Below are 26599 nucleotides of genomic sequence, written 5' to 3'. Positions count from 1 at the left end.
ATATGTATATATATAATTATGAAAGGGGATTTATAAGACAAGATTGAAGGATGAGAGAAGAGACACTCTACAAGACCATCTGCACACTGTAGTACCAAATGACCTAGTAGCTGCTCAATCCAAGAAGCTAGAAGCCTCAAAATGAGAGGAATCAAGGATGACACACTAGTTTGAGACTGAAGCACTAGAACCTTCCTGGAGAGTCTGTAGTGAGATTTTGCACTGAAAGGCTGAGGAAGTTGGAGTCTGATGTCCACAGGCAACTGCAGCAGCAAGAAATCTATCCACTCAACTTGAATTGAGCTTAGAAAGATAAACAGATGTCTTTCTTTTTCCTCTTTTGTTCCATCCAGGGTGCAAGCCACCCACACCATCAGGGTGGCTCTTTCCCCCTCAGTTTACTGGCTTAAGTGCCAATCAGCTCTGCAAACACCTCCACAGACTCCACTAGAAGTGTGCTTTACTAAATAGGTGCATCTTCATCTGGCGAAGTTGGCACTCAAGGTTAACTATCATGCCATTACTGTAACAAAATACTCGAAACAGGCTACTTATGAAAAGAAAAATTTTGATTTAGCCCCAAGTTTTGGAAGTTCAAAGTCCAAACAACAAGCAACATAATGCATATTTTCCAGCTACCCAATGATTATATGACTCTATGGCATGGAATACCTGGTGATCATATCTCAAGTTACGGGGGAGTAAGTGGGGGAGGGAGATGAGGACATCAGGGAGAGATTGGGAAGAAAGAAAAAAGAAGAGGGAGGGGAGAGAATGGAAAGGGAGAGATGGGAAGAGAGGAGGAGGATGATTAGAATCCCACAGTACTCAAGTGCAAGGACTGGGGTTCGATCCCTAACACCACATGCAGTGCCAATCCTGACCCTGGGGCACACTGAGCCCACCACCAAGACTGGGCATGGTGGTGCATGCTTGTAATCCTAGCACTGGGGAGGCTGAACACCGGAGGATCACTATGAGTCTGAGCTGCATAGTGAGACGCTATACCAAATACATTTTAAAAAAATAATAAAAATAGAATCCCACAGTCCTCATTAAGGACACTTCCTCAGGGACCTAACTATCTCTCACAAAGGCTATTGGCAAAGGAGAATGGTGGCTGGAAACCCAGGAAGAAAACTAGAAGAGGGTGACACTCTAACCCCAAAGCCGGAGAGACTTTCAAGAAAATAGAAGTCTTCATTTCTCTGTTCCTCTAGAACAAAGACCATAGAATCTTCTTTTGGTTTAATAAAAAGGAAATGGCTCCTAATCAAGATGAAAGCATTTTGCATATAGATAGGAGGCCACATGGGTGCCAACTAAAGAACCAAGCACAGGCGAAGAGGCAATGAGTCCAATGATGTCGCTCAAAGCCCATGACATGTGAGAGGAAGACACATAAGGCCACAGCAGAGAGACTGACATTTAAAAACTGATTTTCAAGAGGCCAGAGATCCGAGATGCTTAAAACATTAATGAGAAGTAGTATAGAAAGGAGAGAAAATGATAGAGAATAAATTCCAGGTTGGTCTTCCTTCAGGAAAAGGAAAACTGTTGTGGTGGAAAAGAAGGAAGATGGAGGGTGTCAATGCAGGTAAGTGTCCGGGTGGTCCAGGTGTGGTGGCAGGGCCATGACAGAGTTCTGAGACGGTGTCTTTTGTTTTATACTAAAAATAAGGTGCTCGTCTGTGGAGTAGAAGACGTGTATGGTGGAAATTTTAGTAAAAGGCACAAAGTGCTGAAGCAAGAGTAGTGGCTAACAGGGAAGAAGGCTGATTAGCAAACATGCCTAGAGAGTTGGAAATGTGCCTAGAGATCAAATCCTCGGCACAACCTGCTGGGCTTTGCACTAATAGCACCGGTGGCTCAACTGTGCAGACGCAGAAGGCAGAGGGCTCAGCTGAGCCAAGTGTAGGATGTTGTGGAAACAGCACAGAAGCCAGGAAACCAAATTGAGTGACTGGGAATGTGACGAAAGAGGGGGTAAAAGGATGAATTATGGGATATACACTGTATTATCCTTGGGAAAGAAGTTTGGATGCAGAGATCCGGCAAATCAAGAAACTAGAAGTGCAGTAGGTATCGAGATACCGCTACTACTGATGTGATTGTATTATCCTCATTATCACAGTGTGTAAATGAATATCAATGCATGTGAATGTCAATCCCTCAGTAGCAGCTCAAAGTCCCCCATGTGCATAGATTAACCTAAATCCAACTTATTTTGTGAAAACACACTATCACCCCCAAGTATCAAGGAAACCTTTGTGTCCAGTAAAAGGAAAAGAGATCCCCCATTCCTGACCTTTGTAGTAAAACCGAAACAGAAATGTATATTCTTGGAGACAAGAGGATCCAATTATAGTCAACAAAATGGGTTGTTTGGAAATGGGCCTTGCTGTGTTCTGAGCTGCAAGCTGGGAAATTGATATCGAAGGTGCAAAGAGGGAGGTTTGAGGACCTCCCAGCCATTACAGCCAGCAGGTGAACATGCGGTCCCATAGTTCTCTGATATCCTACTCAAGCAAATGTCTCCTGCCAGAGTAAGCAGTGGTAGAGATCTGCTAGTAAGGGCATGACATGACCTTGTGCACTGAGGTGTTAAATCCTGTGGTCTACCTGCTCTCCTAAGCCCAGGCAGGATCTGAGCCCTCCACACTTCTGCTGTATATTAAATTACTGAGGTTCACATAACCACTTCCAGGGATTGGTAAGGATGCATTCCTTTCAGAGTGACCATGTAGTTTGTCAAGTAGAGCACAACATGTCTGTGGGGGACAAGTGGTAAAGCCAACAGGTAGACAAGACAACACGCATACCCAGGACCTTGCTAGGTAAACCAGTGCTATGGCTTAAGTAAATGTAAATCTACCCCTCTCTTATGCTTTCATATACCTTCAAATGTTGAACTGATATGGGGAAAGGGTCTACGTCATTAGTTGTATCACTTTCTGGCATTAAGATAACTTAAGTAGCAACTTCATCCTTGCCTGACACCAGGTCTTCTTTATATACAGCCTACTTCTCCCAGAAACATCTCTTCTATTTTAAATCTTAAGCCAAGATCTTGCCTCTTCTCAAAGTCTTTGCAATCCATATTCAAATAGACTCATCCTTCTTCAACATTTACTATAATGAGAGGTACTTGGAAAAGCAACCTGTATTGATCTGGGAAGTCGGGGACATGTATACCTGGGACAGTGGAGAACCATTCACATTGCCTTTACACAACTGAGGGAATAACTAAAGTAAAGAAACTCCATAATGATAAAAAATCTTCTCTACAACAGAACATTAGCACAGAACATTTACCATGAGGCATCTTCCTACAGTAGCTAACATTTGTTTAATGTATATTATGTAACTTTCTTAGTGGGAAATGAGCAAATTTTACACACAATTTATTTAACTCTCTAAATTATGAGCATTAGATCTACTGTAATCTACATATTTTTATGTGGGAAAAGTCAAACAATTTGTCCAAGGACAAACATTAAACGGAAAAAGCCAATTGTGACTAACTATAGTACATATGCAATCATGTTCCATAGGTTGGTGGGGCAAGAATATCTCCAGGTCAAAGACCAGCTTCAGAGGACTATTTCTGAATTTCAGATTCTACAGAAAAAGAGCTCCACGTGATGACCCCAGTGTGCTTTGGCGATGACTAGCTGAAAGTACACAGATGTGAAAATCACTTGGACAAACAAGGTTTTACACCATCACATTGGGTACCCAGCCATACAGACACCTATAATGTTCAAGATGGGAGCAGGGTGGAGAATGCCGAAGGAGGGCAATCCAAACTCAGAATGTGTCAAGGAGTGAAAAAGAACTGAGACATGTGAAGATGTCAGCAAGAAGAAAGGAGGGAAGTTGTAGGGCTTCACAGTCCCTCAGCCCCATTTCTACTAGAGATTCCTGCAGAGTTCATTCAAACTAGTTGCAGATGTAGAGATCTTTGTCCACCATGGGGCCAGAGGAAGTTAGGAGTGAAGGAAGCAGGGAAAGTTTGGACCAATTAGAAACAGGTCACAGGGCAATATGTGAATGAAAGTACTGGAGACAATACAAGCTCTGTTGAAGCTGTAGCCAGGGAATGTACTTAGAATATCAGAGATAACAGCCATGGTAACTGTACCTAGTCACAGGGCTACAGAAAGAATTAGCCCCAGTCAGCTCCTAGCTGATGACAGTGAAGGAGAAGCTGCTCATTGAAAATTAACCACAGCCTGCTCTTGAAGACAAGGACAAGCTGATTGGGCTGGCAGTTGTAATCTCTAGTTTCCAAGGCTGAGTATTTTCTGTCTAGATCTTATTTAGGGGGAAAATGGTGTTAGTGATTTTGAAACACAAATTTCTTTTCGTTTTTGTCCTTAGATTTGTAGGTGAAATTGACTTGTGTGTACAGAACAGGTCAGCTGCCTTCTAGTTCCTGGACTACATTTTGGTGGCTGTATGATTATTTATTTGGGCTTAAACTCAGCCTAAACATATAGCCAAGAACACTAGGCAGTCAGCACATGTAGATAGTACCAGGTGCTTCCTGCCCCTTTCTCCCTGCAGGCAGTGTTCACTTTGTCCATCGCTCATTCCTTCCTGCTGGCCCTGGTCACCTAGTGAAGGAGGATTCTACTAGAGCTCTCCTGGGGTACACACACTGTGCCCTCCAAAATTGTGAAGCAGTGTCTAGGCAGGTGCTTTGAGAATGTGTAGACACTTTATTCTCCAGTGTTTTCTTTAAAACCTGTTACCAGCTTGTGTCATCCCTACCTGTGTAATATTGTTATTCCTACATGCATCCTGGCCATTCCTTAATGCAGTGTTTTCTGCTTAGTGGTTTTCTGGCAATCTGGTGAAAAAACACTGTCTCCTTGAATTTTAATTTCAATGCAAACTAATATTAACATCTACCATTAAACCATTTTTACATTTTTATTTAAATAAAAAGAAAGAAAGAAAGAAAGAAAGAAAGAAAGAAAGAAAGAAAGAAAGAAAGAAAGAAAGAAAGAAAATTAACCACAGCTTGGCTAGATTTGTTTCTGAAGGAGTCCAAGTGTGGTGGGCAGCCATTGGAAAAAAGAGAGGGAGAGAGCAAGAATTTGGAGATGAAAGAAACACAAATTTGAAATCTATTCTTACTACTTAGACAACTTACAACAAAATGAGCAAATATTCTAGGCTTCTATTTCATCATTGGAAAAATTGAGTGAACAATCACATCTCTCTCTCAGAATTATGGTACAGATTGCGTGGATAATATTTCCAAAGGATTCAACCTAGTTCTTCACATATAGCAAGCACTGAGAGATCTTATCTCTTATTATTTGCAATTTGCAATGAGAAAGCAAAAGGGCCATGTTAGAAGAAATACAAGGTGATGGTGGGTATATAGTGGATTCAATCCCATGCTTGGGGAAGTGTAGTAGGGAAAGTTTCCCAGCCATTTAGCACAAGAAAGATGAGATGGCAACAACTTCCATCAGAGGAACTCATGCTTGTAAAGAAAAGACAAAAAGTATGCTGCAAAGAGCTCAAAGGGTTTCAAGCCATTTGGAAAGGAGGACAGCAGCTCAGCCAGACTTGAGCGAGAAAAGAACTGAGCCGAGCTGGGATGCCTCCAGGCACAGCAGTGATCACACAGTGGAGAAAGATGGGCAGATTCAGTGGCAGTCAGTAGGTATTAATACAAAGAAATGACTTGGACCCTGATAGAACAGGAGAGATGGAGAACATGGCTGAAAAGAGGAGAGAGAAAGGACTAGAAAGTGACTCTTACCCATCTTTAACAGTTCTTCCTGCACAGCCTACCAAACAGTGCACACTCAAGAAAGACATCTTTAAACAGAATATGTAATATTCTCTCAAAGTGGTCTTTCTGCCCTCTGTGTGTGTGTGTTGCTGCATGAGATTCTGATAATCAGCCAACAGGAGAATCTCTTTGCTCATCCACTTCCTAAGTGTTTTTACCCCTTGCCCCAGACACTTATTGTATCCCAGCCACAAAACTCCTACGGGAAGACACCTAAGGGAAGGAAAGATGTCTAAGGTTAGCATACTAGGAAGGAGGAGCATTTACAATGCAAATGATAAGTTGCATTCAGGCAAACATACAGACCTGAGCCAGTATTAGAGAGTCTGCTTAATATCTACTGAGGAGATTTCTGCACTCCTCAGAGAGTGGACCTGCTGGAGCATCTTTGACAGATACAGATGAGTTGTTTACTGTCTAGAATGACTTAGAACCCACAGAACCATCTCCTGTGTAGTACTTGTAAAAGGCATGACCTGGAGTTAGGTGGAAGGGGGAGATCTATGAACAAACTGTGTGGTCCTAGGTGAAAGTATATACAACAGTGACATCCAGAAATAGCATGGGTACACAAGCTACTGAGCAGATAACACAAAAGAGAGAGGATATGCATTGCCACTCTCTGACCATGTTACTCAATGTGGCACATCCTGGCCCCCAGAGAAACCTGAGCTCCAACTGAGGAAAAGGAAATAACTCTGAGAGGCCTAAAATGGTGTTCCTGCTGCTCGGGAGAATCATTCTCCGAATACAAAGTTCAGTCATGAGAAATACAGTTGAGGTTGGAGGTTGAGGTCTGAACCTAAAATTCCTTTTCACTCTGAATGCTGTATGTTTCCCTCTTGAACTTGTCATGTATTTGTTCCTTTTATTGTACTATCATATAATGTTTATTTATTAATTCATTGAGATATTTTCTTTCTGTATTATTCTACTATTTACATCAATTAATTCCTCCATGTTTTTGCCATTGATTTGATATTTTTGCTCTTTTTAAACATCATTAGATGAAAACTTGATTCTTTTTTTCTGATAATATTGAAAATGTTTAAGTCTATGAATTTTCTTCTGGGTGCAGTTTTAAGATGAAACTGGATTCTCAGTGTTCTTTAATTATATTTTTGATATTCTTTTTGATCTAAAAATAACTTAGAAAACTGCTTCGTAATTTTCAAATGTTTGAGCTTTTATTTGTTAATTTCATGTAAACACTAGTTTTAAATTATAATAATTGCCCAGAAAATCATACAAATTATGTGTAAGAGCATGGTTAAATTTTAACAAAATGAATATATTCAGTGTGACCTCCACTTAGATAAAGAATTAGAGGACTGGCCAAACAGCTCAGTGGATTAAAGTGCCTACAAGCAGGTGCAGGGGTCTGGGGTTCAATCCCCGGGCCTGCTGTGCCAGCCCCGCCCCAGGGGTGTGCTAAGATGGTGACTGAGACTGGGCGTGGTGGTGCTTGCCTGCAATCCCAGAGCTTGGGAGGTTCAACACAAGCAGATCTCTACGAGGCTGATCTACATGGTGAAACCTTGTAGACCCCATAGATCCTGAACTAAATTTAAAAAAAATTAGCGTAAATCTTCCTTTTTAACGAACTGAGAGACTCCTAATATAACTGACTTGCACTTCCCTTCTTTTCTCTACTGTCCTTTCTCTTTCACCCATCCTAGTTCCTTTTCCCTTTTGAACAATTTCTTCCCATTTCACAATATCTATTGTACATTCCGGGCCTTATTTATTCCTTCAGTTTCTCCTACCAGGGAGAGAGCACAGCGTTTACACAAGTGAGTCTGATTTATTTCATTTATGAGTATGGTCTCAAGTTGCATCTATTTACCTACGTAAGTCTCAAGTTTATCCTTTTTTTATGCTGGAGTAGTACTCCACTGAATAAAAATACCACATATTTTTAAATCCATTCCTAAGTTTATGGGCATTTGGGTTGTTGGCTGTTTGCAAGTTTTAGAAAAGACAAATTGTGCTGCTATAAACATATATCCCTGTGCACATATATTGCTGTGATATGATGTTTTTAATTCTTCTGGTTAAGATACTCAGAAGCGGAATAGCTGATTGGAATGGGACCTCTAATCCTATTATTTCGAGGAATCTTCACACTGATTTCCACAATGGTTGCAGTCTACACTCACACCAACAGTGAAGAAGGGTTCCTTTTCCCCCACAGCTCCTGTAGCACGTTATTTGTTGATTTCTTGATGACAGCTATTCTTTCTGGGGTGAGAGGGCATCTTGTTGTTTTAATTTGCATATCTCTAATGATCAGTGACATTGAACATCTTTTCATACATTTACTTACCATGTGTATTTCTTCATCTGAGAAGTTTGTATTCATGTCAGATGCCCATTTTTGATTAGGTCTTTGAATTTGGGGGGGGTCTGGTTTATTTCAATCCTGTATATGTTCTATATAGAAGTTGTTTGAGGGACAATTGGCTAATTTTTTTTCTCACTCTGGGTTGTCTTTTCACTCTGTTATATATCACCATTTACTCATCTACTCTATTGTCAATAAACATTTCAATTGTTTCCAATTTTTTGATATTACAAATATCACCAACATAAACCTTCTGGCACATACCTTTATGGCAAATATGTACACATTTCTGTTTGCCACATAAAATTTCAGGGTCATGAAGCATACATATCTCCCAGCCTCACCAAACACTAAAAATCGTTCTCTCAAATCCTTATTTTGATCTCACTCCCATCATAATGTAGTTACAGTTTCTCTTTATTCTCACCAAAACTTGGTTTAGTCAATTGTTTTTTCAATGTTAGATTCTCTGTGGGTGTGAGATGGTGTTTCTGTGTAATATTAACCGACATATGTTGGCTGGTTAATGAGGTTCAAGGACTTTTCATCTTTCGGGCCATTTACATTGACTCTGGAGAAGTGGCTGTTCAAGTCTAAGTTTCATTTTTCTTTTGGATTTCCTTCCAGTTTTCAACTGACTTGCCAAATTCCTTCTATATTCTGGAGTCAAGTTCTTCAACAGTTACATGCATTCCATTCTATGTCGAGGATAGCTTTTATGCTGTCTTGATGGTGTCATCTAGCAAAACAAAATTCCTAACTGTTAAGTAGCACAGTTCCCCAATATTACTTTTTTTTTTTTTTTTTTTTTTTTTTTTTTTTTTTTTTCCCTGTATTTTAGGGCAAGGTCTTCAGAATGTTCAGGGTCTCATGACTAGATCAGACTCATAGTGATCCACCTGTTTACAGCCTCCCAAGAGCTGGGATTACAAGTGTTTGCCATCATGTCCAGTCTCAATTGCCATCTCAGCACACCCTAGGGGCGGGGCCAGCACAGCAGGCCTGGGGATAGAACCCCTAGCCCCTGAGCCTGCTTGTAGGTGCTTTAATCCACTGAGCTATTTGGCCAGCCCTTCTTCAATATTACCTTTAATGTTAGAATTTTTGTTGTTGTGTTAAGAAATAATTTTCTACTACAGGAACTTGAAGAAATATCCCCTCACCTCTCTTTTTGTTTTTCTGAGACAGGTTCTTGCTTTGTTGTAGTGCCTTGAACTCACTACGTAGCCCAGACTGGCCTCAGACTTGCAGCAATTCTCTTGGCTCTGCTTCCTGAGAACTGGAATTATAGGTGTGCACCACTGTGTCCAGCTCATTTCTCCCTTTCTAAAATTTGATTTTATTTAGACAAAAATATTTTTGACTAGTATTTTTTTAAAGAAAAAATAGGGAATTGATAAATCTTTCCAGTCATTACATGCCTAGAAACAACTTCTTTTTGGCCTTGTTGGTGAATATTACACCAAACGGAGACTTTTTGAGTCACACTTGTTATAATCTATTTCCATTGAGCTTGGTGAATGAATATTGTTCCAAATTCAATTGGCACTGGGCAGTGAATAAGTGAAGCATAAGATGAATCACCTTCTCTTTTCAAGAGACAAATTTCTCTCTCTCTCTCTGTCTCTGCTCTGTCTCTGTCTCTGTCTCTGTCTCTCTCTCTCTTTCTCTGTCTCTCTCTCTCTCTCTCTCTGACACACACACACACACACACACACACACACACACACACACAGAGCCATCTTTGAATTTCAAATGTTTAACCAAGATATAGCTAAAGTTCCCCCTACCAGGAATACTTTCTGGAACTTCGTGAATTAATTTTGTCTTGGGCATTTCTTCAATTTAGCAAAATATTTTTCTAGTATTTTTATGCTTGTTTTCTCTTTTATCATCTGTTCTGGAAATTTTATTACATTTTTTTTAAATGTTCTTTAAAAAATAAGGATTCTGTGTCTCTTCTCTTTTCATTGCATGAGCTGCTTTTTCCTTTTGAATTTTGGAAGCACTCTTCTAACCCATCTTTTAATGCATTAATTCCAGTTTGAGTTGTGCCAAATCTGTGATTTCCTGCCTCCGTTGAGTTTCATTAGTTTGGAAGTCATGTGTTTCTTATCCAAGAGCTTTTTCTTGTTTAATGTGGCTCTTTTTCATGGCAACAAGCTCCTGTTATATTAAAACAATGTTCTCTCGGTTCTCTCTAAGAATACAAAGTAGAACGAAAAAAATATATTTCCTTTACTTCCTGTAGAATTCTGTGGCTGAAGGCCATCTTTTCTTTTACCCAGGTTAGTCCCCCTATTTTATGCAGGGAATGCCCTGTAACAAAACATAGGTATATATACATGCATGTACACATGTAAGTGTTCATATATGTGTATATATACATATATTAAATAAATCTCCATTCATACATAGGGATATATATTTTAAATTTTCATTCATGATTCATTTTTAATTTTAAAATTAAATTTACTTTTAAGTGGTACAGCAAAACATAAAAATTGTATGCTTAATGGGAAAACACATGGTATTTTATATACATTGTATATAAAAACAAGTCTTTGAACTAAAAACACGTGGGTTTAAATCCAGTTCTGGTAATTGAATGACAATTCACCTAAATTGTCTGAGCTTTTGATTTGTGAGATGGGCACAATAAAAGTCTCATCCAAGAGTTTAAGGATTAAGTAAGTTAATGTCTGTCAAGGGACTTAGAGTAGTTCTTGGCTAAATGGTTTTTTATTACCACATCTGTCATCATCATTACTGTTATACTGAACCATTGAATGTTTTCTTGTTCTCATACACAGTCTGGTTACTCCCGATCTGGAGGCTGAGATAGCAAGAGAGGTAGAGGTCATTGCCAGAGATGGCACAGGTCTCCACTTAATTTCCCCCTCAGGGTTACCACACACAGAAAAATTTCCTTGGCCAGTCCTCCCCTCACTCAAAAACGACCTGCACCCTTATTTGTCAAGACTGGCAGTGCAATTCTCTCATCTCCACAAGTGACACAAAGTTTCTCTATTATTTGAGGAAACATTGCAAATTAAAACTGCAGAAAGAAATGAGCCCAAACTACTGGTTTTGATTTTCATCCTGGCCAAAAAGTTGAATGTAAAGTTTACTACATATAAAAAAATGAACAAATAAACATGGTGAGTAAAAAAGATAGCTAAATATTGCTAATCTTTGGGGATAAAGGACAGTTTCAAAGCATTACACCAAAGACATAAAATATAGAGAAAAGATGAATAGATTTGGTTACCTTAAAATAATACAATTCCTGGAAGATAAAAATGAACATTACAGGTTTTAAAATGGAAAGGCCAATGCAGAGAAAGCATGTACCGCAACTTGCACTAACACTTCTATAATTAATGTAACTAAAGAGCTTTTCAAAGTCAATAAGAAAATGTAGACCCTCACAACAAAAGAATGGGCTAAGGACACAAAGAAGTAAATAACCAGAGAAAAAGTACTAATGGTCATGAAACATAGAGGAATGTTAATGTGAAAAAACAACAGATGTACATTAAAGCATCACTATACTGCATTTCCCATCTATTTAGCCAGCAAGACTAAGAAACAGCTAATCTCCCTGTAGGTCAGAGTGTGGGTACAACGGCACACTTAAATTTTGCCAAGTGTCTCCATATTTTATCTAGACAACAACTTAGAAGTAGAAACCAAAAGCTCAGAAGCATGCACTAAGGTTGGAATTCTGACTCTTTCATTGGGATTTTAAGTAAATAAATACATTTTCAAAGCTTTAACCACTAACACACTGATCACAGAGATATTTAGGCTAACAGAAGACAAAAAAAGAGCACATTGACCTAACAAGAGTGTGATTCTAGTTTTGAAATGTATTAATCAATTCTGTGTTATCTTGCTTAGTATGAATATGAATAATTTTCAGTCTTTAAAACTTACTTGAAGTTTCCAGATTTTTCCCTGGTATTATTAAAATGTATGCACATTTTTATCTAAATATATACACTTGTGCTGTAAGATTTTATTAATACTTTATTAATAATTTTACATCTGTTCTTGTGATAATGGTGTGTATGTGTGTGTGTGTGTGTGTGTGTGTGTATTTATGTGTGTGTATTTATGTGCTGTCTTTATTGGTTTTACTAACAGAGTTAGGGCAACTTCACGAGTTAGGATGCTCTCCTTAATTTATGTACTTTGGAATACTTTAAACAGTAGATAATTTTCAATTCCTTGAAGCTTTGACCAGAATTCCCCATAAAATCTTTGGAAGCTGGGGGTGGTGATCCACGTCTGTAGTCACTTGGGAGCTAAGGAAGGAGGATAACCAGGAGCTCAAGTCTGGACTGGCCTACATGGAGCCACCCTATCTCAAAACAAACAAATAAACAAACAAACAACCTGAGCCTGACAACTTTTTTGGATGAGCTGACTACTATTTCTTGAACTTTGCTTACCTTTACCAAGAACTTTTTCAAGGTTCTTCAGTGTTTTTGGTCTACTTAAATTTGCTACTTATTTTTGAAAACACCTGTACCAATTTACATCTCCCAAAGAATAAAGAACTTACTTCAAAATAAGTAAACATAAAACAGAAAATATCCTTTTTTTTACATTGATGTTTAAATCCTTTTGCTCATTTCTGACATTTTGTGTTTCAGTTTATTATCCCCTTTCTTTAGCCGTGTTAACTTTTTCCTTTTAAAAATAGCCAGTTATCTTTCTGCTTTCAACCTGAGTGCTGGAATTACAGGCACATGCCACTATGCTTTGCTAATAAAATTTCTGTACTCAGAAGTGGCATAAATCATTTCTGTGTATAGTGAACAAATAAAATCTCATGACCAATTTTGACCTCAGTGAGAAGGTGCATTATGACCCCTTTCTGTTGAGAAAGGCATTAAAACATATGGACAGTGATACAATCTACACATGCATCATGTAGTTCCCTTCTTTTTCTCTCCCTTCCATCTTCCCCATCAGCATTTCCAACATCACACAGCCTGTTGATCCTTTGGATTAATCAGGGCAACATCTCCCTCCTGATCTGTATTAAAGCTCCGAAGCCCATATACTTGCAACTCAAAGTCTTCTTTAAAAAACTCTATTCTCCAACATATGTTTCTGAATTCTGGTTAAAAGATCAAAAGAGGAGATTTAACATCTCTTTTTCTGTACTCTCCTTGCTTCCCTGGGGCAAGACTCAGAAATATACTAGTAACTGTGAAACCTATAAATTGTGACTAAACAACTATATTTTAAGTTTTCTTAATTTGAATTTCAACAGCCACATGTGGTTACAGCCTTCTTGTCATGGATAATGTGAGCCTAAATATTGTCATAGTATTGCTAAAAGCCAAATAGGGTACTTAGTACCCCATGCAGATAAAAGTCAAGTGGTGCCATGGGTTTTGAAATTTTAAAATGAAAACGATTTTGATTTGCATAAATCTTATATTGATATTATAGGCATATACAGTGAGTTAAAAGAAAATAATGCCTTCACTTGTTAATTGGCTGGAGCTGCCTGACCTAATAAGCAGAGGCTAAATTCACAATTAATTAAGAATTTCATGTTCATTCAGCCAAAACATGCCTCAAACCATCTTTTGTTCATCTGGCCAGCAGGATACTCAGAGCCATATTTAGGACATCTTGCGACTATAGTCAACATATGCAAAATATCTTACTTGAAAAAGTTCTTTCATTTATCCGAATAGGGAGTCTGGTATAGAATAAGATCTTTTGCTATTAGGCTAATTATCATATTTGTTGTAAATAAATAGGACATCCTGTAGTACACGGTAAAGTATATGTGATTCGATTATTGGCAATTTAACAGTTTTCTGTCTTTGTTGTCCATCAGGCAGCATTATTTCTCCCTTTGAAAAGAGGAAATGGGAGCTTAGAGAGGTTAAGCGGTTTTCCTATGGTTATATAACAGGTATGTGGCATTCTAGTACAGGAAATGGTATCTATCTGATCCAAAGCCCCAACTATCCTACCATTCTGCTCTTATTTCATATATGTGACATCTCACTGCAATCACCTACTTCTTCCTACAGAGAGCCCTGGAGAAACCCCTGTCAAGGAGGCAACTAATGACAAAATGGTGGAATGTAGGAAGCTGGGGCTGCCACAGCTGATGCTCTTGGTCTTCTGGTGGTAGGAAGGAAATGGGCACCGCTGAGACTGGAGTCTAAGTCACCCAACAAAGCTGCCCCAGTTAGCATGGGCTGCCAGACACCATGCTGCTATGGTTCTATTCTTTTATGTTGACCTCTGTTTACCTACCAAGTTCGGTGAAAATTAAGAATGACACACCTAGGATGCACGCTCTCCCTGGTTTCAAATCTGCTGTCAGTTCCCTGTGCCTGCCCCAAGCCTCACATTGCACCTCAGTACGAATCAGGCGACTTTACACAATTAAGTGAGCCTCCAGCATATATCTTCCTGTTGTGAATTCAGGACAGTTGTGGCCCACATTCCGCTTAAATACAATAGGTGACAAGATGCTCACTCGCCTTATCTGCAGTTGCATTCTTGGTTCCATTTTGTCATTTTCCAGAACAGTACATTTTCCTTTACTAGAATAATGCTGAAGTGCAAAGCCAGGGGCGATGACGCTGCCTTCTCTCAGCCCCGCAGGCCACTGTCCTTGCAAACTTTGGATAGAGGGAAAGTGGGCATGGAGAAGGGAACTACAAGTCCCAGCATGCACGGCGCTCTCCGCACAGGCGCACGGGGACCCCCGGCCAGCCGGCCAGCCAGCCTGCGGAGACTCCCCGGTCCGCGCTCAGGGCTGGGGCTGGGGCTGCACCCTGAGGGGACCGGGCCGGACCCTAGACGGCCCGGGCGTTGCTATGAGGGCTGTGTAGCGCGTGTGAGGAGGATGAAGGAGGAGGCAGCGCGGCCGCAGGAGGAGTAGGCGGTGGTGCCCTCGGCGGGGAGCCGCGCGCGGGCCAGACGGCTCCCGGAGGCTCCGCAGTGCCGCCGCCGTCGCCCCGGAGGCTCCGCGCGGGAGCCATGTAACCCGCGGCGGGCTCCGGGCTGCTCCGTCCTTCCTAGCTCCCGGGCTAGCGCGGCAGCGGGGCCACGATGAAGAAGCAGTTCAACCGCATGCGCCAGCTGGCCAACCAGACGGTGGGCAGGTAGGTCACCGCCGGCGGCCGGGCCGGTGCGCGCCTGCGGGGCTGCGTCCTCCGGGGCGCGCAGGTGCTGCGACGCCCGGTCTCCCTGCCCCGCTCGCCGTCCCCTCCCCTGCGCCGGCCGCATCTGGGCTCCACTCGCTAGCGCGACCCTGTCTTTCTGAAGTTCCGGGACCCCGGAGCTCTTTTTGCACGCTGCCTGCTGGCCCGGGGCGCTGGTTGCCAGGCGCAGTGTGTGACGCATCCTTTACCTGCGTCCCCAGCCGCCCCTTCACCTCGTCCTCCCTGCCTTTTCCCTGGACTCCTTGTTCCCTCTGGCCGTGTGTCTTCCTGGAAACAGGTGTTTGCTCTGATTGTGCTGCAGGCAGCCGAGCGAGCCGCAGTCGGTCTCCGGAGATCGCTCCCTTACCCGCCCCTGCGCCGAGTTCAGGGCTGCTTCGGAGTCCAGGGGAAGTGTTGGGCCTGCTCGGTCTGCCCCTCCCGCTGTGTTTGTTTTCAGGGACTATGACTGTACGAGATTCTGGATCACTTTCTTGGCCGGGTTCCTCCAAGCCTTTGGTGTTGAGGCGAGGATGGCGGGGTGGGGGTGGGGGAGTAGTGGGGAGAGTAGAAGGGAAAGGAAGGTGCTGATGGCATGGCGCTGTCTTAGGCTGATTTCAGTGGAGAGAGGGAGGCTGCAGAAAAGGAGGTCCAACTCCTTTGGAAGATGAGCTAAGCAGAGGATTGCAGCCAGGTATGGGAGGGGAAGAGAGATGCTACCGCCTAGAGCAGCCAGGCCCTAGGAAGCTGGATGACCCAGCCTGCCCTCATCACTGTGAAAATGGACTACATTTGGGCCAGAGTTTCCAGGAGTGGCTATGTGGAGTGCCAGTATCTGTTAAGGTTACATAAGGATTCTGGTGGGTCTTTTCCACGGCTAGATATTCTCTGAACACAGAGAATGTTTTTAGATAGAGGGGATTTTTCCCAGCTTCTGCCCCAGGGGAATGATTTCCTGTCCCTGCTGTGGCAAAGGAATTCAGGTGTACAGTTCTAAACCAGCGCTAAAGCAAGGAGCCTGGCCCTGAGTGCTATTCAAGTACAAGCTCAACACATTGAGTCGTCTCAAGTGTTCTCCACTAGGCTTATCAAGAAACCAAATACCTTTCTTGGGTGGGGAGTGGAGCTTGGACAGTCACCTGGTAGGGTGGGGGTGGGACTTCGGCGGAGTAGGTGCTCCGTCTAAACTCCCATCTAAACACACTACCCCAGTTACAGTGGGCATTTGAGGGCAGGGGATGCGGTGGCTTCTTATGCTTCCAGGCACCCCAGATGGTTTCCAAGTAACAATGTCTAAAATTGACTTGGATTCGTTTTTCCTTCCCAGACACATGTGCTTTAACATGAGGGGGAATTTATGAATAGCAGAGTCAGATTAGCCCAGATTTCTGGCATGTTATTGCCATAAATACAGCCTCACGTGGCCTGCTTTTGGTATGTAGGGTGCTGAGATAGTGTTTTCATGGTATTGGTTGTTTAGCGGTTGACAGGCTGACCTGTCTTGAATGTCTTGGCTTTCTGCATCACCCTGCAGGCTGGCATCAGTCATCAGATCGGGCCAGCCAAGTGATCGGGAGGTCCCTGACTCTACACACAGGGTTTTGTATATCCTGGTCCTGAGGTTCTGTTCAAGCCTAGACCCTAAATGTTTAGAGTTCTTGATGCTGTCTCCCGGAACATAATTCTGACTTTTTTTCAGGATTTATTTAAAAGTGGTAAAATTTTTAAACTAAGAGCATAGTACTTTATTTTTCACTCTCATTCACAGGAGGAACGGAAAAGGTTGAGGGAGAAATTGAGTGTTAGCAAAATTGGTCATACTGAAAGCACATTCTTACAAGTACAAAGTAACTGTTCTGCTGGAGATGCTTACTAACTGTTGGGACTTGGCTAGATATTGCTGTGGGGATGAGTTCTGTTTCTGTCAGATGGCATCCATTCTGTTATCCCCCAGGTAAAGTGGCAGCCAGACTGTATCTATTTTGGTGAAATCTAGAGTGAACCTTTTAAAGCACAAATCACTGCATGTTGCCCTGCTGCTTAAAAGCTTCCAATGACATCTTGCTCCTCTTAGCGTGCTTAATCTTGCCAGTGGTCTACAAGCCCATACTTAATTTGGCCTCTTTGTCTCCCTGTACTCACTCTGTTTTACCCTCGAAAATAAGCTGCAGCTACATGTTCTTCTTTGCCCCAAATCAAGCGCATTTCCATGGGCTTAGGCTCTTGCCGTTTTTCCATCTATCCATCCATCCATCCATCCATCCTCCCCTGCCCCCTGCCTGTTTGGGGATGTTCTCCTGCCAAATTCTTATCCTCATCATTCAGGTCTTAACCATCTCTCCCCATCATCTTTATCAGTTTTGCACAGTGCTCATGACTCAAATGCTCTTATGTTTTATGTTTTGTCTTCTTGCCTTTTTGCCTTCAGTAGAATGTATTGATTACCCTTGCTTGCCCAGTGCCTCTAGTGCAGTGCCTTGCAGATAATTGATGCACGTTTGGTATTTATTGCCAGGATTATAAGTTTACTCTTGATTCATGAGGGGAAAATGAAAGGAGCAACATTTCCTTTGCTCTATCGAGAATGTTGTGAGTCATGGTCCTGTATGTATGGGAGTAGAAGGGCCAGAATTTGCTTCTCATTTGCAGAAATCAGTAGAAACACATAGACTTGGAAATTTGGACTTTTGGATGTTAGAAGTGGATTTATAAAGGCCTTGGTAGAGTTGCTTGGCAAGCCCTTTATTTCTCATCCTTGTGTTTTAGAAGTGACAGCTTCCCTTTCTTTTTCTTGAGGGATGACTAAGAGGTGAGCTTGCAAGTTGCCCTTCCTTGTGGCTCTTCACTCAGCCCTAGTTAATGGCTCAGGTCAGTGAGCAGTGTAGGGACTGCCGTACTTAAATGTGTTCTGTTGAGTTAGTAGTGCTATCCATCAAAGTGCGCTCATGCTAGGAGTAGAGAAGATTTAAGCAATTATAAAAAAGAGTTGATAAAACCCATTGTATTTAACTGGAAGTGTTTTTCTCTCTCCCGTGATCTATTTTTCCAGATTTTGCACATTTCTTCTGCTCTGAACTTCCTCCATCTGTCCCTTCATTTTCATTTGTTTTATGGGAATCACTCCCTGGCTACTCTGTGCACCCACTTTGTGCGCAGCGGGTGAGTAAGAAATTTGATTTGCTGCTTGGTAATCTGGAGCTTACCTTTCTGCACATTAGCTTCCTTATCTGTCAAATGGGCATAATAAGGATTATATTGCGGTAGTGTGGTAATTGTGGTAATGATGATGAGATTGCCTCTGAAGAGTGCTGCGTACAGCTTTCAACACAAGGAAGTACCTAATGAATAGTAGCTATGGATATCTGTAGGCAAGTGTAATGAGTACTCATGGATTATATGCCCTATGACGTGCTTACATGCATTCATTCCTTAAGTATTTGTTGAATGCCTGCTATGTTCCAGCAGGTATTGGTCTGGTTCACGGAATATTGTAGAACAAAACAAACTCCCTGCTCTCTTGCAACCTGCATTCTGAATGCAGGCTGTGGTTCTAATGGCAATGGTGCTAGGATTTATGAAATAGGAATTGGTGAAATTGCATGAATGCTATTAGAATTTTTACATTTTCCCTACTAGATTTTAATTTTTTTGAGGGACAGGGACATCCAGCCCAATGTTTAGATTATAGTATATTCTCTGACTTCCTTTGGAAATTGAATGAGTAAGTTAGCAAAAGATCCACATGTTGTGCATGGGGGGGATCATGGGAAGTAGTCCAAAGATGGGAAAATCTCCTTACCTAATGCCTCTTCAACTTGGTGGTGGGAGTAGATATCCAGAGGAGTGAAGAATGACAGTACTGCTGGATTTTGGAAGGATAAAGCAAGATTTAAAAAAGGGATGAATTCATGCCTGATGCATGGCAGCATTTTTTTTTTTTTTTTTTTTTAAAGCCCAGTGGTTGTGGTAGGATGTATCCTGAAAGATACAGACTATTTTACATGGAAGTGCATTTGGTTTCTATTGGGTGGAACAAAGCCCTGAGGTGAAATCCAGCAACCAAGATGACTACAAAGTGAAAGAGAAAATGGAAGAAGTAAAACTAGCATTTGGAGCTGGTGAGTTAGAATTATTTATTCTGCACCATGGGGTCTCAGTAGTCCTTACTTCAGAGGGCTGTGAGAAAGCTGAAGGGAGCCTGGCTCAAGGAAGAGCTGAACAAAGACAGTAGTTAATGAAGTTCATCACCACTTTTCTCTTCTGCTTGCCCATTTCATTGTCCAAAAGTGTTAGTTTCCTAAATATAAAAGGTTTCTTAAAAATGGATTCTAACAGCTACCGCCCAATGATGGCCTTAAATGGGGGTCTACACTCCTGTGTGAGAATCAATGAAGTTCCAGGTGTATGAGAGTAGGTAAGCTGTGGCTGTGTGGGAGGGAGCCAGGCTGGCTGGGGTGCTTGGATTGTATGGCCTCAGAAGCTATGAGCTGGGGGTGGGTGACCATGTTTTGTCTCCACAGCTCTGTTTTCTGTTCCTGAACTGCTCAGAGTGCCAGGAGCTGAGAGGGCTCATCTGGATCGCCTCTTTGCTAGGCCTCATTGCTGCTGTGCAGCTCTCAGAATTCAGCTGCAGCGCTCCAGGCATCAGTCAGTGGTCCTGAGCTGGATGCTAAGGCTGCAGCAGTCTCTGGGAGCACCAGCACTGCAGACATTCTGCCTAGACCAAAGCCAGGGAGCATCTTTCCTTGAAGGTTTCTTTGAACCACTTCCCTGCCCTTCAGTAGGCCTTCCTGAGAGCCGGAACCAAATCGATAGCCCATAGAGAAAAGCCAACATGAAGTTCAAATTAGTCCTCATACCTCTCCATTTCTTTCCTACAACTTCCCTGACAGTTATTTGGAATTGTCAAGAAAAGCAGGCCCTGCTGAAGGCTTCTTGAGAGTATAACAGGACCACCCAAACCCAAACCCATCCCTCAGTGTTCTTCAGAGTTTTGCAAGCACTGGCCTTTTCTCTTGTGAAGTTTATCTATGTGGTAGATAACAGACTGTAGTAACCCCTTGCTAGCAAATCCGGAAGGAACAGCTTTTGCTCTTGTCTCTTGAGCTTCTTTCTGTGCAGGTCCTCTCAGTTTCACCATCTGCTGGGCTGCTCTCTAGCAGTCTGCATGAGGCTCCCTTGATTCCTTGCAGAATTCTCATATTCCAGACCTGCAAGTCATTGTAGAAAGCCACTCTCTTAAATGGGAATTAATCATTTTCCCTCAGTCGAAGAAATTATTCATCAGCATCAATTCATAACTTTTTTGTGATAGATCATGAGGAGCACTTTTTTGCTTTAGAGAAAGTCTATAAGTAGTCATGTGGATAAAACAGTAATTTGTGCTTGTTTATTTTAGAGGGGATTAGTACTGACATCCCTTTTATTACTAATCAAGAGCAGATTAGTTCAAATGCTATTTCAGTAGGGACAGTAAATAATAAAAGTGTGCTTCAGCTCTGCTTTGAGGTATCTGTAGGTCATAGGAAGAGGAAAGAACTGGAAGGTCAGAGTTCCCTATAGGCGCAGGAACCTAGAACCCCACTGCCTGGAGCACGCTTGTGGATGTCTAGCCATTTAAAACTCTTCTGTCTGTCCAGGAAGCAGATGTTTTTGCTTTCATTTTCTAATGTTAGAGCATATTTTTAGAATAAATGTTTATTTTCCCAGAGGATTCAATTTACTTTTTTTAACTTTTTCGTTACATAAGTAATATTTGTTTATTGTGGAAACATTATAAACTTATGGATGAGCAAAAAGAGAAGGGTCACCAATAATCTCTGTATTGGAGACAACAGGCAATATTTTAGATGTGGACTTCTAAATTTTTGATGAACGTATGTATAGACATGTAACAGGGATATCATTGGGTGATTTCTTGGTTGTGTGAGCATCATAGATCGTACTCAAACTAGGAGAGCTGTGACCTCATTGGTGATATAATTTTATGAAGCTTCTATTGTACATGTACTATGTCATTATTATGGAGTATATCATTAAATACTCCTAAAAAGAGAGTAGTGACTGTATGTTATGTATAGGTGCAAGCCTGTTTTCCTCTTATATCTTGAAGATGATCTCATGTTAGTACTATAAATCTACAGCATATTTTCCCATGTTGTTGTTAATATTCTAGTACCATAGTTAACTTTTCCATTTGCTGATCATTGGCACAATTTCTCACTGATTTACTTATGTAGTTGAAGTTTTAGCAATGAGATTGCTGGGTGAGAGAGTATAAGTTTTAAAAACTATATGGGTGCTTAATTTTGTATGTACAGATACACAAGAACATTGTTTTTCTGCCATTGGTAGAATTGTCAGTGTCCCTTCCCCAACCCTATCAGCAGCTAATACTGAGTCATTAATTTTGTGGGTGAAAACAGAAACGTTTTCTTTCATTTATTTTAGTTTTTAGTGGGATTGAGCATGTTTTATGTTTTCTAGACATTCGTTGCCTTTTCTAAATAACCTACAGTTGTCTTTGCTGTTTTTTATTTTGAGACAGGGCTTTTCTTTCTTCTTCTTTTTTTTTCTTTTGTATTTTAGGGAAGGGTCTACAGTGTGTTCAGGGTCTCACTACTAGGGTGGACTGGTACTGATCTGTCTGTTTACAGCCTCCCAAGAGCTGGGATTATAAGTGCCACCACGCCCAGTCTCAATTTCAGTCTCAGCATGGACTAGACACAGCAGACATGGGGCTTGAAACCCAAGCCCCTGTGCCTGCTTACAGATGCTTTAATCCACTGAGCTATGTGGCTGGCCCTGAGACAGGGCTTTTCTACGTAGTTCAAATTGATCCCAAGTTTATGCTGATCCTTTTGACTCTACCTCCCAAATGTTGGTATTACAGGTGTGTCCCACCACATCTGACCTGTTTTATTTTCATGCTCATAACTGCTTTCTTACTTTTATGTAACTTTTAATACACTGTGTTAAGCATACATGCACACGCATTTTCCTGTAGTTTTTTCTTTTAGGTATTCCTTTGATCTTCTTTCTCCCATCTAGAACCTAATATTTGTGATGTAAGATCTATTTATGGCTTGTGCCTCAATGTCATTTTATCTTTTTTCAGCATAAGATTATATAAATATTAATATATTTTCATTAGTACTTATAATCTTATTTTACAGTGAAATCTTCAACGAGTTGTAAGTTTTGGTGCGTGGCGTGAGATGTCACATTTAGTTTTCTTTTAAAAAGTATTGTCATTCATGTGTCCTGTATTGAAGTATTGTCATTGTGATGCACTGAAAGATTTCATCTGCTTGAATCTATTTCTAGGATTTTTAGTTTGTTTCTTGACATGTATCGTCCATTCTGGTAGGAATTTCCATGGGCCCAGCTGCCCAGTTGAGCAGTGACATTAATCCTTACAGAGAAACTCCCAAAACATTTGTTGGGAGGCACAGAAAAGGCCAACTGTGGCTCCATCCTGACTCCAATGAGAGCTTCTTTTTAGTCATCAAGACTCAAAGCCGAGGGTGAGGGATGTAGCTTAGTGGCAAGCTTGAGGCTGAGAGTTAGATTCCTGGGACCAATAAAAAAAAAGACTCAAAGCCTTTGCCTGAGGATTTTCTACACCGTGACCACAGCTAGTCTCTGTCTTTCACCATTGCGAATGAACGTTTATCGTATTTTCTTGGCCTGTCATTTGTATATTCTCTCAGTATGTTTTTGAATGTATATATTAAGCTGAGGAAAACTGACACTTTTGCAATACTGAGTCTAATGATAACTCTTCATTTGAGACTAGGGCATGTTTTTATTTAAGTATGTTACTGTTCTTACAAAGCAACTTTCATCTATTTAGGTCATACACAATGTGTTTTTAGACAGTTCATCTCTGTTGCTATAACTTTGGTGATTAAAATCATTTGTTACTGTTTGTGCTCTTTATTGTGAAAACTATAGGAATGTAATTGATTTTTATGTAATTAGTAGGTACCTTAGTGGACTATTTCATTACTTTTAAATAAGTATTTAAAAATGGAGATTTGGGATTTTCCTGTGGGCATTCATACCTTCTGCAAATAATACTTTTGCATCTTTCTTTGTAGTGTTTTCTTGTCCAATTGCATTATCTAGGACTTTGTAGAACAGTGTTAAAATATTGGGTGATGTGTGAGTATCCACATTTTATTGACCTGAAAAGGCTGTGATGATCAGAGAAATTGTTTATTAATGATGTTACATGTTACATAATTTTGTTATTTGAGATTTTTCTTTGACCTCAAAGTTAAATTTGATATCATGCCTTTACTGACCATCAGATTAGTCATGATGTGCTTTATTCTTTAATTCATTAATATTTTCTCAATTACTCCATACAGATTTACTGAGAATTTACATGTTCCAGGTATTGTTCTCTGTGCTGGGAATATATTGTTGACTTTTTCCCATATGTCTGACAGTGTGCTTTGGGGGTGCTTAAACCTCGGTGGACTTTTTAACATCAAACTCTCCTTGTCTTCCTGTGATCCATCTTAACTCTGGTTTGTTAATTCTTTTCTATATGGCTAGATTGAATTGTTTTATTGAGGATTTTGGTATTCAGGATTCATGAGTGAGAGTACTTGCAGGTTTTCTTTTGCTGTACCTGCAAGCTTTTGATAATAGTCTAAAACTGAATTGTTCAACCATTTTTTTTTTTTTTTTTTAACTAAGAAGTGGTTGAGATGAGAATTGCTTATTCTTGAGAGTTGGGAATAGCTTTCCAAGCACATATTTAAGATGTAGTTCATTGACAGTTTTCCAAATTTGTGAAGTGATTATTGGAGTAATCATGTTTTCTAGAGTCGCAGTGAGTAATGTATTATACATAAAAGCATCTATTTTATTATGATTTTAAGGTTTTTAAAAAAATGTAATAGAATCTCCCTTGACTATACTGCTTACATCTTTCCTACCTTGCATTCTCTCCCTTTTTTCCCATTGACTACTTTTATCCCAGAGTCTCCTCACCACCGAATTTAGCATTTAGCTTTAATCTTATTATGTCTAGTGGGTCTGGGGTTTACGGGGTCCCCAGACTCATCCTCACTGGGCTTGTCCCTCCAATGAAGAAAGCGGAGTAGCAGTCAGAGAAGACCCTTGAAAAACAAAAGTAATTTTATTGTAGGTATTGCAAGAAGAAGTGGTCAAGAGCCATTTTGGAGGAGTAGCAGGGCCCAGGCTGGTGCACCACTGAATCTGGGGTGGCAGAGATCTGTCTCCATACCCTGACTGTTGATGCTTGATTGGATACTGGGTTTTGTTACTGGAGGTTTGGTCTCATGGGCTCATAGGGGAATGTGGGTAGGCATGGCAGCCTGCAATAGGAGGGGCAGTGCTGCCTGAACAGAGGCAGGTGTCAAAACCATGGGCTGTCAGCTTCAAACCATGACACTGTTTTAAGACTGCTTGCTGCTCATAGCCTCACAGAGCCTGCATTTCCTACTCTGTATAAACAGGGCGCTGGTCTTTATTCTAACCCTACCAAGAGTCCTTTCTATCACTACAATCCATTCTCATTTGGATATCTTTCTCCTTAGCTCTTAGGTAGGAGTTTATTGTGGTTGTGGTTGTTTTTTTCTAGTAAATTCTGCTTTTTTTCTGGTACTGGATATTGAAGCCAGAGCCTTCTCAATGAGCTATATATCCACTCCTTTTTATTTCTTTGAGAGAGTTACTACTGAGTTATCTACGTAGGGCTTGAACTTGTGCTGTTCCTGCCTCAGCCTCCCGGAGTGTTAGGATTATAAGTATGTACTACTGCATCCAATTAAAATCTGCTGTTCTTAGTGTTCCGGTTTCTTCCTCCTGATCTCTTGGGCTTTCCTTGGGCTGTCTGTATTCTTCAGGTTGCTGTGTTGTCAGACTGAAGATAAGTCAGTCTCTGCTATGGTAACACGTAAGTTCTGCAACTTCAGAACTCTTAGGGTTCAACATAGCAAAATTTATTTTAGGCTGTTATGATTCCAGGAGACTCCCCAGAACAGCTTCCTCTTGTGGGATTTGGGAATCTAGTCCGTCTCCATTTCCCCCTCCTTCTCCCTCCTCCTTCAATGCTGCTAAAGGTGAAGAGAGAATATAGAAATGGCATTCTGGCTCTTAAATGCCACTGGAATTTACAAAGGTCACTTTTGTGCACATTCCTTTGGGTAGAGCTAGTCACAAGGCTCCCCTGGATATCACTGGGGACAGGGAGCCTCCACACAGTTGAATCATCAGGAGCGCTTTCTCCCCTGCTCCCATGGTCTGTTTATTATCTTTTCTTTCCTTCTGCACACTCCATGGTCCCCTTTGCCCTGCCTTTGCCTCTAGTGTCCAGGTTGGAGAGGTTCATTCTTCTTCTCCATTCTAGGAGGCTGACTAAAAATTCTCATCCTCCTCCCCAGTAATTGGTCACATCTGTCAGACAGAAATGACATTAGGCAAATATTGAGTGCTTTTCAGGTCAGTGTGAATGTGTGTGTGTGCGCGCACACACACAATGGGAAGAAGAATAGTGAAAAGGACAGAAACTGAAACCTCTTCCTAGCACACTAAAATGACACCTACTGCATGAATGAGATTATTGCTGGGGCTAAATAAGATAATAAATATAATATCCTTAGAATAATTCCTGGTTATGATAATAAGCCCTGAAAAAATTACAGTTATTACCACTGTTCCGTGCTGTAAGCCTCTTTGACATGAAGCATTTATTTTGACCTTATTCATATTCTTGAGTACCTAAAAATTATAATTTGAAGTTGGTGTCCATTTTTCTTTTTCCAAATCCAGCCTAGTTTTTCTCTGGTTAGCCAAGAGCATGATTGGATGAAGTACCTTGAGGTCTCAGTAATGGTAATGGCCTCTCATTTTATTACTCTGGATAGTCTAGGTTAATCTACTGCCCCAAATCTGAGTGGCTCACAGTACTGGCCATTGATTTGGGGGACACACAAAGCTACCATGAACTCTATTCCACTGTGTCTCTGAGGCGGTACAGGGAGGAAATTAGGATATGCTGAGTCTTGCTCTGGCTCCTGGTACTTTTTCTGAAAGTGATATTTCATTGGCTAAAGTAAGTCAGCTGGCCACACCCAGCCCAAATGGGGCTAGGGAATGCAGTCCTGCCTGGGCCCTGGAAGGGGAGCCACACAACCTTGTCCGTGTACACTGGGCTGTATACTTCATGTGATTATTTTAGTTTTCTCACTACAACAGCTATATGAGTTGCAAGCA

At 41.1% G+C, this 26599-nt stretch overlaps 1 protein-coding gene across 3 annotated transcripts in view; it reads left to right on the top strand.

Moving 5' to 3' along the window:
- The first annotated feature begins 14917 nt into the window (after positions 1-14917).
- The window catches only part of Arhgap44 (Rho GTPase activating protein 44), a 215289-nt gene continuing 203607 nt past the window's right edge, over positions 14918-26599 (top strand). For all 3 annotated transcript variants that reach the window (XM_023706351.1, XM_023706349.1, XM_023706350.1), the window contains exon 1: positions 14918-15310. In XM_023706351.1, coding sequence (XP_023562119.1) covers positions 15258-15310 — 53 coding nt within the window. In that variant the 5' untranslated portion in view covers positions 14918-15257. The remainder of the gene's footprint in view (positions 15311-26599) is intronic.

Source organism: Octodon degus, unplaced genomic scaffold (genome assembly GCF_000260255.1).
Source record: "Octodon degus isolate 3935 unplaced genomic scaffold, OctDeg1.0 scaffold00253, whole genome shotgun sequence".
Classification (NCBI taxonomy): Eukaryota; Metazoa; Chordata; class Mammalia; order Rodentia; family Octodontidae; genus Octodon; species Octodon degus.
The sequence above is the reverse complement of the archived record's forward strand: the minus strand, read 5'-3'. Positions and strand labels throughout refer to the sequence as shown.